This window comes from Bos indicus, chromosome 15, assembly GCF_029378745.1.
Source record: "Bos indicus isolate NIAB-ARS_2022 breed Sahiwal x Tharparkar chromosome 15, NIAB-ARS_B.indTharparkar_mat_pri_1.0, whole genome shotgun sequence".
NCBI lineage: Eukaryota > Metazoa > Chordata > Mammalia > Artiodactyla > Bovidae > Bos > Bos indicus.
This window is the reverse complement of record NC_091774.1, coordinates 83030483-83043905: the sequence shown is the minus strand read 5'-3', so window position 1 is coordinate 83043905 and position 13423 is coordinate 83030483. Positions and strand designations below refer to the sequence as shown.

General features: G+C 40.6%; 1 protein-coding gene across 1 annotated transcript; it reads left to right on the top strand.

Moving 5' to 3' along the window:
• Window positions 1-8598: 8598 nt before the first annotated feature.
• Window positions 8599-11714, top strand: LOC109569254 (olfactory receptor 5AN1-like). Its single transcript, XM_070767503.1, has one exon. It carries the CDS (start codon window positions 8723-8725, stop codon window positions 9659-9661), a length of 939 nt encoding a protein of 312 aa, XP_070623604.1. The 5' UTR covers window positions 8599-8722; the 3' UTR covers window positions 9662-11714.
• Window positions 11715-13423: the final 1709 nt, after the last annotated feature.

Genomic DNA, 13423 nt, shown 5'->3' with positions numbered 1-13423 from the left:
AATGAATGTTGGGGTTCACGTGTCTCTTTCAATTCTGGTTTCCTCAGTGTGTATGCCCAGCAGTGGGATTCCTGGGTCATATGGCAGTTTTATTTCCAGTTTTTCAATGAATCTCCACAGTGTTCTCCATAGTGGCTGTACTAGTTTGCATTCCCACCAAAGGTGTAAGAGGGTTTCCTTTTCTCCACACCCTGTTCAGCATTTATGGCTTGTAGACTTTTGGATAACAGCCATTCTGACTGGCGTGAAATGCTACTTCATTGTGGTTTTGATTTGCATTTCTCTGATAATGAGTGATGTTGACACATCTTTTCATGTGTTTGTTAGCCATGTGTATGCCTTCTGTGGAAATGTCTGTTTAGTTCTTTGGCCCATTTTTTGATTGGGTTGTTTATTTTTCTGGAATTGAGCTGCAGGAGATGCTTGTATATTTTTGAAATTAATTCTTTGTGAGTTGCTTCATTTGCTATTATTTTCTCCCATTCTGAAGGCTGTCTTTTCACCTTGCTTATAGTTTCCTTTGGTGTGCAGGAGTTTTTAATTTTAACTAGGTCCCATTTGTTTATTTTTGCTTTTATTTCCAGTATTATGGGAGGTTTGTCATAGAGGATCCTGCTGTGGTTCATGTCCTAGAGTGTTTTGCCTATGTTCTCCTCTAAGAATTTTATAGTTTTTGGTCTTACGTTTAGATCTTTAATTCACTTTGAGTTTATTTTTGTGTATGGTGTTAGAAAGTGTTGTAGTTTCATTCTTTTGCAGGTGGTTGACCAGTTTTCCCAGCATCACTTGTTAAAGGGATTGTCTTTTCTCCATTGTATATTCTTGCCTTTTTTGTCAAAGATAAGGTGTCCATCGGTTCAGTTCAGTCACTCAGTCATGTCCAACTCATTGCAACCCAATGAATTGCAGCATGCCAGGCCTCCCTGTCCATCACCAACTCTTGAAGTTCACTCAGACTCACATCCATCGAGTCGGTGATGCCATCCAGCCATCTCATCCTCTGGCGTCCCCTTCTCCTCCTGCCCCCAATCCCTCCCAGCATAAGGGGCTTTTCCAATGAGCCAGCTCTTCGCATGAGGTGGCCAAAGTATGGGGGTTTCAGCTTTAGCATCATTCCTTCCAAAGAACACCCAGGACTGATCTCCTTTAGGATGGACTGGTTAGATCTACTTGCAGTCCAAGGGACTCTCAAGAGTCTTCTCCAACACCACAGTTCAAAAGCATCAATTTTTCAGCGCTCAGCTTTCTTCACAGTCCAAATTTCAAATCCATACATGACCACTGGAAAAACCATAGCCTTGACTAGATGGACCTTTGTTGGCAAAGTAATGTCTCTGCTTTTGAATATGCTATCTAGGTTGATCATAACTTACCTTCCAAGGAGTAAGCGTCTTTTAATTTCATGGCTGCAGTCACCATCTGGGTGATTTTGGAGCCCCCCAAAATAAAGTCTGACACTGTTTCCACTGTTTCCCCATCTATTTGCCATGAAGTGATGGGACCAGATGCCATGATCTTCGTTTTCTGAATGTTGAGCTTTAAGCCAACTTTTTCACTCTCCACTTTCACTTTCATCAAGAGGCTTTTTAGTTCCTCTTCACTTTCTGCCATAGGGTGGTGTCATCTGCGTATCTGAGGTTATTGAAATTTCTCCTGGGAATCTTGATTCCAGTTTGTGCTTCTTCCAGCCCAGCGTTTCTCATGATGTACTATGCATAGAAGTTAAATAAGCAGGGTGACCATTTACAGCCTTGATGTACTCCTTTTCCTATTTGGAACCAGTCTGTTGTTCCATGTCCAGTTCTACCTGTTGCTTCCTGACCTGCATACAGGTTTCTCAAGAGGCAGGTCAGGTGGTCTGATATTCACATCTCTTTAAGAATCTTCCACAGTTTATTGTGATCCACACAGTCAAAGGATTTGGCACAGTCAATAAGGCAGAAATAGATGTTTTTCTGGAATTCTCTTCCGTTTTCCATGATCCAGCGGATGTTGGCAATTTGATCTCTGGTTCCTCTGCCTTTTCTAACACCAGCTTGAACGTCTGGAAGTTCACAGTTCACATCTTGCTGAAGCCTGGCTTGGAGAATTTTGAGCATTACTTTACTAGCGTGTGAAATGAGTGCAATTGTGCAGTAGTTTGAGCATTTTTTGGCATTGCCTTTCTTTGGGATTGAAATGAAAACTGACCTTTTCCAGTCCTGTGGCCACTGCTGAGTTTTCCAGATTTGCTGTCATATTGAGTGCAGCACTTTCACAGCATCATCTTCCAGGATTTGAAATAGCTCAACTGGAGTTCCATCACCTCCACTAGCTTTGTTCATAGTAATGCTTTTTAAGCCCCTCTTGACTTCACATTCCAGGATGTCTGGCCCTAGGTGAGTGATCACACCATCGTGATTATCTTGGTTGTGAAGCTCTTTTTGTACAGTTCTTCTGTGTATTCTTGCCACCTCTTCTTAGTATTTTGTGCTTCGGTTATGTCCATACCATTCCTGTCCTATATCGAGCCCATCTTTGCATGAAATGTTCCCTTGGTATGTCTAATTTTCTTGAAGAGATCTCTAGTCTTTCCCGTTCTGTTGTTTTCCTCTATTTCTTTGCATTGATTGCTGAAGAAGGCTTTCTTATCTCTTCTTGCTATTCTTTGGAAATCAGCATTCAGATGCTTATATCTTTCCTTTTCTCCTTTGCTTTTCGCTTCTCTTCTTTTCACAGCTATTTTTAAGGCCTCCCCAGACAGCCATTTTGCTTTTTTGCTTTTCTTTTTCATGAGGATGGTCTTGATCCCTGTCTCCTGTACAATGTCACAAACCTCCGTCCATAGTTCATCAGGCACTCTATCTATCAGATCTAGTCTCTTAAATCTATTTCTCACTTCCACTGTATAGTCATAAGGAATTTAATTTAGTTCATACCTTAATTGTCTAGTGGCTTTCCCTAGTTTGTTCAATTAAAATCTGAATTTTGCAATAAGGAGTTCATGATCTGAGCTACAGTCAACTCCCAGTCTTATTTTTGCTGACTGTATAGAGCTTCTCCATCTTTGGCTACAAAGAATATAATCAATCTGATTTCAGGTGTTGACCATCTGGTGATGTCCATGTGTAGAGTCTTCTCTTTGTTGTTGGAAGAGGGTGTTTGCTATGACCAGTGCATTCTCTTGGCAAAACTCTATTAGCCTTTGCCCTGCTTCATTCTGTATTCCAAGGCCAATTTTGCCTGTTACCCCAGGTGTTCCTTGACTTCCTACTTTTGCATTCCAGTCCCCTATAATGAAAAGGACATCTTTTTGTGTGTTAGTTCTAAATCATCTTGTAGGTCTTCATAGAAATATTCAAATTCAGCTTTTTCAGTGTTACTGGTTGGGGCATAGACTTGGATTACTGTGATATTGAATGGTTTGCTTAGATGCCCATAGGTGCTTGGATATATCTCTGGGCTTTCTATTTTGTTCAATTGATCTACATTTCTGTCTTTGTATCAGTACCATACTGTCTTAATGACTATGGCTTTGTAATAGAGCCAGAAGTCAGGCAAGTTGATTTCTCCAGTTCCATTCTTCTTTCTCAAGTGCTTTGACACTTCGCAGTTTTTTTTTAATTTCCATACAAATTGTGAAATTATTTGTTCTAGCTCTGTGAAAAATACTGTTGGTAGCCTGATTAGGATTGCATTGAATCTATAGATTGCTTTGGGTAGTATACTCATTTTCAGTATATTGATTCTTCCAATCCATGAACACGGTATATTTCTCCATCCATTAGGGTTGTATTTGATTTCTTTCACCAGTGTTTTATAGTTTTCTATATATAGGTCTTTTGTTTCTTTAGGTAGATATATTCCTAAGTATTTTATTCTTTTCATTGCAATGGTGAATGGAATTTTTTCCTTAATTTCTCTATTTTCTCATTATTAGTGTGTAGGAATGCAAGGGTTTTCTGTGTGTTGATTTTATGTCCTTCAGCTTTACTATATTCATTGATTAGCTCTAGTAATTTTCTGGTGGAGTCTTTAGGGTTTTCTATGTAGAGGATCATGTCATCTGCAAACAGTGAGAGTTTTACTTCTTCTTTTCCAATTTGGATTCCTTTTATTTCTTTTCCTGCTCTGATTTCTGTGGCCAAAACTTCCAAAACTATATTGAATAGTAGTGGTGAAAGTGGGCACCCTTGTCTTGTTCCTGACTTTATGGGAAATGCTTTCAATTTTTTACCGTTGATGATAATGTATTCTGTGGGTTTGTCACATATAGCTTTTATTATGTTGAGGCATGTTCCTTCTACTCCTGCTTTCTGGAGGGTTTTTATCATAAATGGATGTAGAATTTTGTCAAAGGCTTTCTCTGTATCTATTGAGATAATCATAAGGATTTTATTATTCAATTTGTTAATGTGGTGTAATACATTGATTGATTGGCAGATATTGAAGAATCTTTGCATCCCTGGGATAAAGACCACTTGGTCATGATGTATGATCTTTTTAATGAGTTGTTGGATTCTGATTGCTAGAATTTTGTTAAGGATTTTTGCATCTATGTTCATCAGTGATATTGTCCTGTAATTTTCTTTTTCTGTGGCATCTTTGTCAGGTTTGGTATTAGGGTGACGGTGGCCTCATAGGATGAGTTTGGAACTTTACCTTCCTCTGCAGTTTTCTGGAAGAGTTTGAGGATAGGTGTTAGCTTTTCTCTAAATTTTTGGTAGAATTCTGCTGTGAAGCCATCTGGACCTGGGCTTTTGTTTGCTGGAATATTTCTGATTACAGTTTCAATTTCCATGCTTGTGATGTGTCTGTTAAGATTTTCTATTTCTTCCTGGTTCAGTTTTGGAAAGTTGTACTTTTCTAAGAATTTGCCCATTTCTTCCAAGTTGTCCATTTTATCGGCATATAATTGCTGATAGTAGTCTCTTATGATCCTTTGTATTTCTGTGTTGTCTGTTGTGATCTCTCCATTTTCATTTCTAATTTTATTGATTTGATTTTTCTCCTTTTGTTTCTTGGTGAGTCTGGCTAATGGTTTGTCAATTTTATTTATCCTCTCAAAGAACCAGCTTTTGGCTTTGTTGACTTTTGCTATGGTCTCTTTTGCATTTATTTCTGCCCTAATTTTTAAGATTTCTTTCCTTCTACTAACCTTGGGGTTCTTAATTTCTTCCTTTTCTAGTTGCTTTAGGTGTAGAGTTAGGTTATTTATTGGACTTTTTTCTTGTTTCTTGAGGTATGCCTGTATTGCTATGAACTTTCCCCTTAGCACTGCTTTTACAGTGTCCCACAGGTTTTGTGTTGTTGTGTTTTCATTTTCACTCATTTCTATGCATATTTTGATTTCTTTTTTGATTTCTTCTGTGATTTGTTAGTTATTCAGCAGCATGTTGTTCAGCCTCCATATGTTGGAATTTTTAATAGTTTTTCTGCTGTAATTGAGATCTAATCTTACTGCATTGTGGTCAGAAAAGATGCTTGGAATGATTTCAATTTTTTTGAATTTACCTAGGCTAGATTTATGACCCAGGGTGTGATCTATCCAGGGGAAGGTACCATGTGTGCTTGAGAAAAAGGTGAAATTCATTGTTTTGGGGTGAAATGTCTTATAGACATCAATTAGGTCTAACTGGTCTATTGTATCATTTAAAGTTTGTGTTTCCTTGTTAATCTTCTGTTCAGCTGATCTATCCATACGTGTGAGTCAGGTATTAAAGTCCCCCATTATTATTGTGTTATTGTGAATTTCTCTTTTCATACTTGTTAGCATTTGTCTTACATATTGTGGTATTCCTATGTTGGGTGCATATATATTTATGATTGTTATATCTTCTTGCGTTGATCCTTTGATATTATGTAGTGTCCATCTTTGTCTCTTTTCACAGCCTTTATTTTAAAGTCTATTTTATCTGATATGAGTATTGCTACTCCTGCTTTCTTTTGGTCTCTATTTGTGTGGAAAATCTTTTTCCAGCCCTTCACTTTCAGTCTGTGTATGTTCCTTGTTTTGAGGTAGGTCTCTTGTAGACAACATATATAGGGGTCTTGTTTTTGTATTCATTCAGCAAGTCTTTGTATTTTGGTTGGGGCATTCAACCCATTTATGTTTAAGGTAATTACTGATAAGTATAATCCTGTTGCCATTTACTTTATTGTTTTGGTTTTGAGTTTATACACCCTTTTTGTGTTTCCTGTCTAGAGAAGATCCTTTACCATTTGTTGGAGGGCTGGTTTGGTGATGCTGAATTCTCTCAGCTTTTGCTTCTCTGTAAAGCTTTTGACTTCTCCTTGACTTCCCTGGTGGCTCAGACAGTTAAGCATCTGTCTACAATGTGCGAGACCCGGCTTCGACCCCTGGGTTGGGAAGATCCCCTGGAGAAGGAAATGGCAATCTACTCCATTACTATTGCCTGGAAAATCCCATGGACTGAGAAGCCTGGTAGGCTACAGTGCATGGGGTCGCAAAGAGTCGGACACGACTGAGTGACTTCACTTTCACTTTCATATTTGAATGAGATCCTTGCTGGGTACAATAATCTGGGCTGTAGGTTATTTTCTTTCATCACTTTAAGTATCTTCTGCCATTCCCTCCTGGCCTGAAGAGTTTCTATTGAAAGATCAGCTGTTATCCTTATGGTAATCCTCTTGTGTGTTATTTGTGGTTTTTCCCTTGCTGCTTTTAATATTTATTCTTTGTGTTTGATCTTTGTTAATTTGATTAATATGTGTCTTGGGGTGTTTTGCCTTGAGTTTATCCTGTTTGGACTCTGTGGGTTTCTTGGACTTGGGTGATTATTTCCTTCCCCATTTTAGGGAAGTTTTCAACTATTATCTCAAGTATTTTCTCATGGTCTTTCTTTTTGTTTTCTTCTTCTGGTACTCCTATGATTAGAATGTTGGGGCATTTAACATTGTCCCAGAGGTCTCTGAGATTTTCCTCATTTTTTTAAATTGGTTTTTCTTTTTTCCTCTCTGATTCATTTATTTCTACCATGATATCTTCTACCTCACGAATCCTATCTTCTGTATCTACTGTCCTACTATTTGTTCTACTATTTGTTCCCTCTAGGGTGTTTTTGATCTCATTTATTGCATTTTTCATTATATGTTTTTTATTTCTAGGTCCTTGTTAAACCTTTCTTGCATCTTCTCAATCCTTGTCTCCAGGCTATATATCTGTGCTTCCATTTTTTTTTTCAAGATTTTGGATCATTTTCACTATCATTATTTGGAATTCTTTATCAGGTAGATTCCTTTTCTCTTTTGTTTGGTTTGGTGGGCATTTATCATGTTCCTTTGCCTGCTGGGTAGTCCTCTGTCTCTTCATCTTGTTTAAATTGCTTTGCTTGGGGTGGCCTTTCTGTATTCTGGCAGTTTGTGGAGTTCTCTTTATTGTGGCGTTTCCTCACTGTGGGTGGGGAGGTATGGGTGGCTTGTCAAGGTTTCCTGGTTAGGGAAGGTTGTGTTGGTGTTCTGGTTGGTGGAGCTGGATTTCTTCTCTCTGGAGTGCAATGAAGTGTCCAGTAATGAGTTATGAGATGTCAGTGGGTTTTGAGTGACTTTGAGCAGCTTGTATATTGAAGCTCAGGGCTGTCTCCCTGTGTTGCTGGAGAATTTGCGTGGTATGTGTTGCTCTGGGAGGTGCTTGGTTTCAGTGTAGGTATGGAAGCGTTTGATGAGCTCCTGTCAATTAATGTTCCCTGGAGTCAGGAGTTCTCTGGTGTTCTCAGGATTTGGACTTAAGCCTCCTGCTTCTGGTTTTCAGTCTTATTTTTGCAGTAGCCTGAAGACTTCTCCATCTATACAGCACCATTGAAAAAACATCTGTGTTGCCTCTACGTGGCCCACTAGCCCCTCCGCATTTGGGTTCCAGGAAATCAGACGACCGTCGGGTCTCCATCTGGGGCACCCTTGGCATGCCTCCCCCAATCCTGGGGGCTTAACCAGCTCCATAAACAGGGTAATTTTTTATGGGCAAAGAAGAAATTTTTGAAAACCCATCTTGGTGACCATGATGGGAAGAAGGTTTAGTTCAAATTCATCCTTAAATGATGCTGCTTATCTTTTTATTATTATAAAGCAACAGTCACATATATTAAATGATCAGAGGTCTTTACAATCCCTGTTGTTTTAACCAAAGGTTTCTTCATTATACGCAAGCACAGAATTTCAATTGCTTTGGCAGAGATAGACTTTGCTTTATTTCAAAGTTTCAGTCAATTTAAAAAATATGCCTTTTAATTTTTGTGAGACCTCATAAAATAATTTGGCTTCCCTTGGGGCTCAGCTGGTAAAGAATCTGCCTGAAATTCTGCAACTGCAGAGACACCAGTTCAATTCCTGGTTGGGAACATCTGCTGGAGAAATGATAGGCTACTCAATCCACTCTTCTTGGGCTTCCCTGGAGGCTCAGCTGGTAAAGAGTCTGCTTGTAATGCAGGAGACCTGGGTTCGATCCATGGGTTGGGAAGACCCCCTGGAGAAGGGAAAGGCTACTCACTCCAGTATTCTGGCCTGGAGAACACCATGGACTCTGTAGTCCATGGAACATTGAGAAGGCACTTCTTGACAATTCAAGATGAAAAGCTGGGGTCTCTCCCTAGGATGGTGGAGCATTTCCACTTTTCCAGTGCTCAATGGGGGAAAATATGGTATATATGAGACTTGTAATGCTATCATTTCATGAGTAGGCAATGTATTCTCTTGTCTCTTTTCTGATTTTAGGAGCATCAAGCCAATGATTGGAGGAGGAAATATCACAGAGATCACTCATTTTATCCTGTTGGGATTCTCAGATTTTCCCAGAATCATAGTAGTGCTCTTTGTCGTGTTCCTGGCGATATACATTTTGACCCTGACTTGGAACCTGTCGCTCCTCATCTTAATAAGAATGGACTCCCACCTCCACACCCCCATGTACTTCTTTCTCAGTAACCTGTCCTTCATGGACATCTGCTATGTAACCTCCACAGCCCCCAAGATGCTGTACGACTTCTTCCAGGAGCGGCAAACTATCACCTTTGTGGCTTGTGCTGTTCAGTACTTTGTATTCTCCACCATGGGGCTGAGTGAGTCTTGCCTCATGACCGCCATGGCTTATGACCGATATGCCGCCATTTGTAACCCACTCCTCTATTCATCAGTCATGTCGCCTGCTCTCTGCGGTCGGATGGTGCTGGGATCCTACTTGGCTGGACTCTCTGCTACTGTATTCCAATTGTGTGCCATGCTCCAGCTCCACTTCTGTGGGCCTAATGTCATCAACCACTTCTTCTGTGACCTGCCCCAGCTGTTAGTTTTATCCTGCACTGACACTTTCTTTTTACATCTCTTAACTATTATATTAACAATGATCTTTGGGGTAATAAATGTTTCCGTTATCATGATATCCTATATCTACATTGTCATCTCCATCATGAAGATCACGACAGGAAGTGGCAGATCCAAGGCTTTCAACACCTGTGCTTCCCACCTGACAGCAGTCACTCTCTTCTATACCTCAGGTATGTTTGTCTATTTGAGTTCCAGCTCTGGTGGTTCCTCCACCTTTGACAGATTTGCGTCGGTCTTCTACACTGTGATGATTCCCATGTTGAATCCTTTGATTTACAGTCTGAGAAACAAAGAAATCAAAGATGCCTTGAAGAGGTTGCAAAAGAAGAGAGGCTGTTGCTAAAGTCATAGGTTGAGATTTCTGACAGATTTGTTTTTTTTTTAATCATCTTAACTCTCAATAATCAGAGAAGGCAATGGCACCCCACTCCAGTACTCCTGCCTGGAAAATTCCATGGACAGAGGAGCCTGGTGTGCTGCAGCCCATGGGGTCCCTAAGAGTTGGACATGACTGAGCGACTTCACTTTCACTTTTCACTTTCATGCATTGGAGAAGGAAATGGCAACCCACTCCAGTGTTCTTGCCTGGAGAATCCCAGGGATGGTGGAGCCTGGTGGGCTGCCGTCTATGGGGTTACACAGAGTCAGACACGCCTGAAGTGACTTAGCAGCAGCAGCAACACTCAATAATATTCCTATGAATGGACTATAAAATTCCTGGTGCCTTTGGCAAAGAGAGCTTAGTTTGATATGCAATATGCCAATATGGACCAACAGCTGACTTGTTGCCACATGAATATGATATCTTCACGTCTTGGAGGTTCATAGTTTTCATCCTACATGAGGAGTGGCCTCAACATTTATTAATATATCTGTAAGTATTTGTGAAACATTAAGGTTTAGAACCTTGCTACTTCTTTTTTGCTTCTGAGAGGGAGCTCTATTCCATCTCAGGCTTCTGACCCTGAAGGAGAGACCTGACAGAGGCCCCAGGAGCGTGTACACCTTGCCCCTCAAATATTTGGATGTAGCGTAATCCAGACATGGTGCTCACTGATGTCCATTCTGGCCATCTGACAAGAATGAAACGGAACACAGAGGAGAAATGTGTCTTTGGACAGAAACAGGTATACAATTGGCTTGGTTGTGCCTCCTGGGAAGACCAGTCTGAGATAGCTTATGCTTGTTCAAAGCCTCTTTTGGGGCTTAATATCTAATAAAATTTTGATTACATCCTAGTTTCCACCAGCTGTAACCTAAGGAAGGAGGAGGTGATTTGAATCATAAAGAGAAATGGAATGACGCACGTGGTCCCTTCAGTGTCATTTACTCATGACTCTGATGATGTAATTTCTTGCAACTGGTACCCAGTGGGGATTTCTGATGGGAGATGATATTCAAAATCCATGTCACAGCCAATAGTAATTTCTGCCACTGTGGGACTCAAATTTTCTTTCTCTTCTGCCCTCCTTAGCCTGGAAAATTACTCTGTTCGACATAGCCAATGGGACCGGATCACCCAATTATTTCTGACCTCAAAAGGATCTATTAAAATTTGATGTGAGGAGACTTATGTGGGAAATTATTGTGATAATAGCACTACTGAATATTCAGTATTGCAGGGAGTAAAAACAAATATGGAAAATTGGCATACGTCTCTTCCTCCCGTGTGCGTATGGTGTTTTATCTCCTAGAGATCTATGGCTGCAGGGGTGGTATGTTGGCTGGAGTAGAGTTGATAGTGCTGCTTAATGCTGTTTATTCCCAGGAATCCTCAAGGGCCAGGAGACGAAACAGTGGGATGGGCAGGGTTCCCAATTGTCATCAGTTTCATTGTTGAAGAAAGATAAAAAGCTTTTGGTCATTGTGGTCTGGTTCAAAAGAGGAACAACAGGTATAGCAGCATTCACTATTGATTTGAAACTTGAACAAACTGATATAAACCAGATGTCATTTACATTTACATATTACCCTTGGAGATTCACTGGGCTCTTAATGAATGTTTGGGAGGTCTCATTTTCAACAAGCTGCATGAACTATTCTGTTTAATGAAGGACTGTAAATACAGGTGTATTTTAAGTCTTTGCCAAATCTCCCATGAGTTTACACATGCGTAAGATTTAGAAAGGGAGGATTGTTGAAACTCTGGTAGGTGGGGCTTATCCTATGATAAGCAGCCTGTAATATGAATAAAGGATGTTTTGCCTCCCTTGCAGGTATTTGTGGTTGCTGTTTAGTTGCTAAGACGTGTCTGACTCTTTGAGACCCCATGCACTGCAGCACGCCAGGCTTCCCTGTCCTTCACTATCTCCCAGAGTTTACTCAAACTCATGCTCATTGAGTTGGTGATGCCATTCAACCATCTCATCCTTTGTTGCTCCCTTCTCCTACTGCCCTCAATCTTTCCCAGCATCAGATATATATATGTGTGTATATATATATATATATATATATATATATATATATATATATATATGTTTTTCTGAAGCATTGATGTATGAGTCTGTTCTTAAGGGGCCATGATGACTTCCTTAGGAAACAGAACTCTGTTAGATGTTAGTGCATGGAAATGCAACTAATTTCTGTACATCAGTTTTATATCCTGTATGCTTACTGAATTTGTTGATTACTTATGCCAGTTTTTTTGGGGGAGTCTTCAAGATTTTTCTCTGGGTGGGATTTTATCATCTGCAGTTAATGACAATTTTACTTTCTCTTTCATCCTTCAGATTAGACTCTTGTAATTTTATGTAGTTACCATTTATCCTGTGTTATACGTTTGTATATGTTTTCATGTTACTATTACATTGGCCAAAATGTTCAGTCGCGTTTTACTGTAATATCTGGAGTTTTCTCCAACCTCATATAACTATACCAGCTTCACACACTTGCTTCCCCTCGCAACTGATACCTTAAGCTTGTATGTCTTTTTGGTTCTTGCAGCTTACCAGGTTGGCTACTGACAACCTTTTTTTCGTTTTGCAGAGTGTGGAAATATAGCTCAAATTGTGCTTTTTCCCTTGCCCCTAGAGCATGGTCCAATTTTCTGAGTGTATTTATTGTTTACCAAAGTTCATTATCCTGTCACACCTGAGAATGAGCACAATGAGCTGATGCAGTTGGGGAACACGTGTGTTAGAACTTGGGGCATTGAGATCACTTCAGACCAGATGTGAGCATCCTTAGATGAAGTTCTCACAGAGTCATTGTTGGGCTTCCTTCAGGAGTCATGAAAAGAGCAGAAAACAAATCCTTTTAATGATTTTCTTATCTTCCTCTTTCCCTATCTCTTCCCTCCCCCAGTCACGAAGATCCTGCTTTAGGACTTTGGGTGCTGTGACAGAGAAACACATTCCTCTATAGAATTCTACAGACATATAATCACCCTATCCCTCTGCTTCCTGGGAGACACTGTTGCCAGCTAGTTCAGCTCTGTGCTCTGTTGCCTTGTTGGATGGGTGGCAAGGTCCTGCTTCTTCCAGTGGATACAAAGTCTTTTTTTTTTTTTTCCTGCTCCAATGGAGTCAGGGTTCCCCAGTGGCTCAGTGGTAAAGAATCTGCTTTCAATTCAGAAGCTGCAGGAGACCCAGACTCGATCTCTGGGTTGGGAAGATCCCCTGGAGAAGGGCATGGCAACCCACTCTAGTACTCTTGCTTGAAGAATCCCAAGGACAGGGGAGTCCGGCGGGCTACAGTCCATGGGGTGGCAAAGAGTCAGACAGGACTGAAGTGACTTAGCACATTAGCAGAGCACACACTAGCATACCAATGGAATACTAAAATCTCTCCTTGGGAATGTTGGACTTCTGCAAAGTCTCTCTCATCCATGGATGTCAGACCAACCCAATCATTCTTGCAGTTTTCCCCAATCACAGCCAAGAGGGGTCGGGCCAGTCGGCTGGCTGTTGGTTCTGCAGCCATGCCAAGATCTGTATGCCTATTATCTGATGCACAGGTGGGAAGGACTCCGCTCAGGTCTGTTGGCATATAGTGCTGAATCCCACAACTCCCCAAAGGTGCTTTTATTCGCGGATGGTGGTGGTGGTCTAGTCACTAAGTAACTTCTGACTCTTGCGAGTCCACAGATGTAGCCCATCCACCAGGT